The 1,464-nt window shown below is 42.8% G+C and overlaps 1 protein-coding gene across 1 annotated transcript in view; it reads left to right on the top strand.

The window, feature by feature from the left end:
• The window catches only part of CHD1L (chromodomain helicase DNA binding protein 1 like), a 50,452-nt gene extending 49,484 nt beyond the window's left edge, over positions 1 to 968 (top strand). The window contains exon 21 of the mRNA XM_045283710.1: positions 619 to 968. Coding sequence (XP_045139645.1) covers positions 619 to 694 — 76 coding nt within the window. The 3' untranslated portion in view covers positions 695 to 968. The remainder of the gene's footprint in view (positions 1 to 618) is intronic.
• Positions 969 to 1,464: the final 496 nt, after the last annotated feature.

The following is a 1,464-nucleotide window of genomic DNA, read 5'->3' as shown; positions in this document are numbered from 1 at the left end:
CTGTACCTGCAAGACAGATGCTTGTTCTTTTGGCAGTCCATGGTACTTCCAGCATTCTTGTCAGCACTAATGCAAATGCATACGTTCTTCTTTAGTCTTCCGTATTTAATGCCCAACTTTTACATGTATATGAGATGATTGAAAATACCATGGTTTGGGTCACGATGATTATTTGTAAGATGTTTAAGTCACTATAAAAACTTCACAGAGCAGCCGTCTTCCATATTCTTGCAAAGTCGAGCACAGAACAGCCGTCTTCCATATTCTTGCATATTTAATGCCCAACTTTTACATGTATATGAGATGATTGAAAATACCATGGTTTGGGTCATGATGATTATTTGTAAGATGTTTAAGTCACTATAAAAACTTCATAGAGCAGCCATCTTCCATATTCTTGCAAAGTCGAGCAGGATCAAAGGGGTTTGGTATATAGGGTGCTGATAGCCCTGTAACTGCTGACCGTCCTAGGAGTACTTGTGATGCGGTGCAGTGGCATTAAAGCATTCTGCTGCTGAAATGGTCATTTCAGTAATCAGTAAACGAGAGAACTAGTAGTTTGATAAAGCTGCTTTTAAATGGATGAAATGTATTTATCTTCCTTGACAATTTTATCAGCTATTACTTCCCAAGAAGCAGTACTGCTGTCCAGCATTCACAGTCTACACCTCCGTCAAGATACACCGTGACTTAACTGTGACCCGGCATTAGATCCAGACTCCGCCGCCATGAATAAGACCTGACTGGTCCAGAGCTGTTGGCCAGAGTCTTTTGGAAAGGATTGGGGATCTGGCAGTCTTCTGAGATACTCTGCTTTCTGAATTTGAATTTCATTGTTCTGGATGTATTACTTTGATTTGGTGCCTGTAATACAGGGATGCATGATTTGTTTGGGAAATTCTCCTGGCAGCTTGTCAGGGTCCTACTTTGCATAATATGCATAATAATAAAATTCTATTTCTAATGGCTTCAGTGCCTCAAGCTTCATTCCTCACTCACACCCACACACCGACCCACCCATATAGTTTTCTTCCGATCACCCAGGCTTTCTTTATAGAGGACAAGGCACCATGGACAAAGAGAAGATGACAGGTAAGACAGGGCAGCTCTGGGAAAGGGAAGCACCTTGGACCGGATGCAAGCTTCGTCAGGGAAGAGGCTGAGAGGTGAGATTCTTGATCCAGACCAAGAGGACTCCCCACTGCCCTTTCCTCCACTTCTCAGCATCATATCTGGAAGAAAACACATTAGCCCAGAGGTCTGTGAATGTAACTTAAGGAAAACCAGAGGATTTCTCTTTCACCACTCACGAAATCTAATCCATCCAAAATAACTGAAAATGTCACCAAGCCAGCCCAGAAAGACTAACTAGTGTTGGTGAGGGTACGGGACCAGGAGCCACCAGGAAAAGAGAATTGACTAGGTAGCCTGTAGTTTGTCTCTATTCTGTCCATGAAGTCTCTG

This window comes from Echinops telfairi, unplaced genomic scaffold (genome assembly GCF_000313985.2).
Source record: "Echinops telfairi isolate 266 unplaced genomic scaffold, ASM31398v2 ScPeMD7_7466;HRSCAF=8504, whole genome shotgun sequence".
In the NCBI taxonomy this organism is placed as follows: domain Eukaryota; kingdom Metazoa; phylum Chordata; class Mammalia; order Afrosoricida; family Tenrecidae; genus Echinops; species Echinops telfairi.
This window is presented reverse-complemented; position numbering and strand designations above follow the sequence as displayed.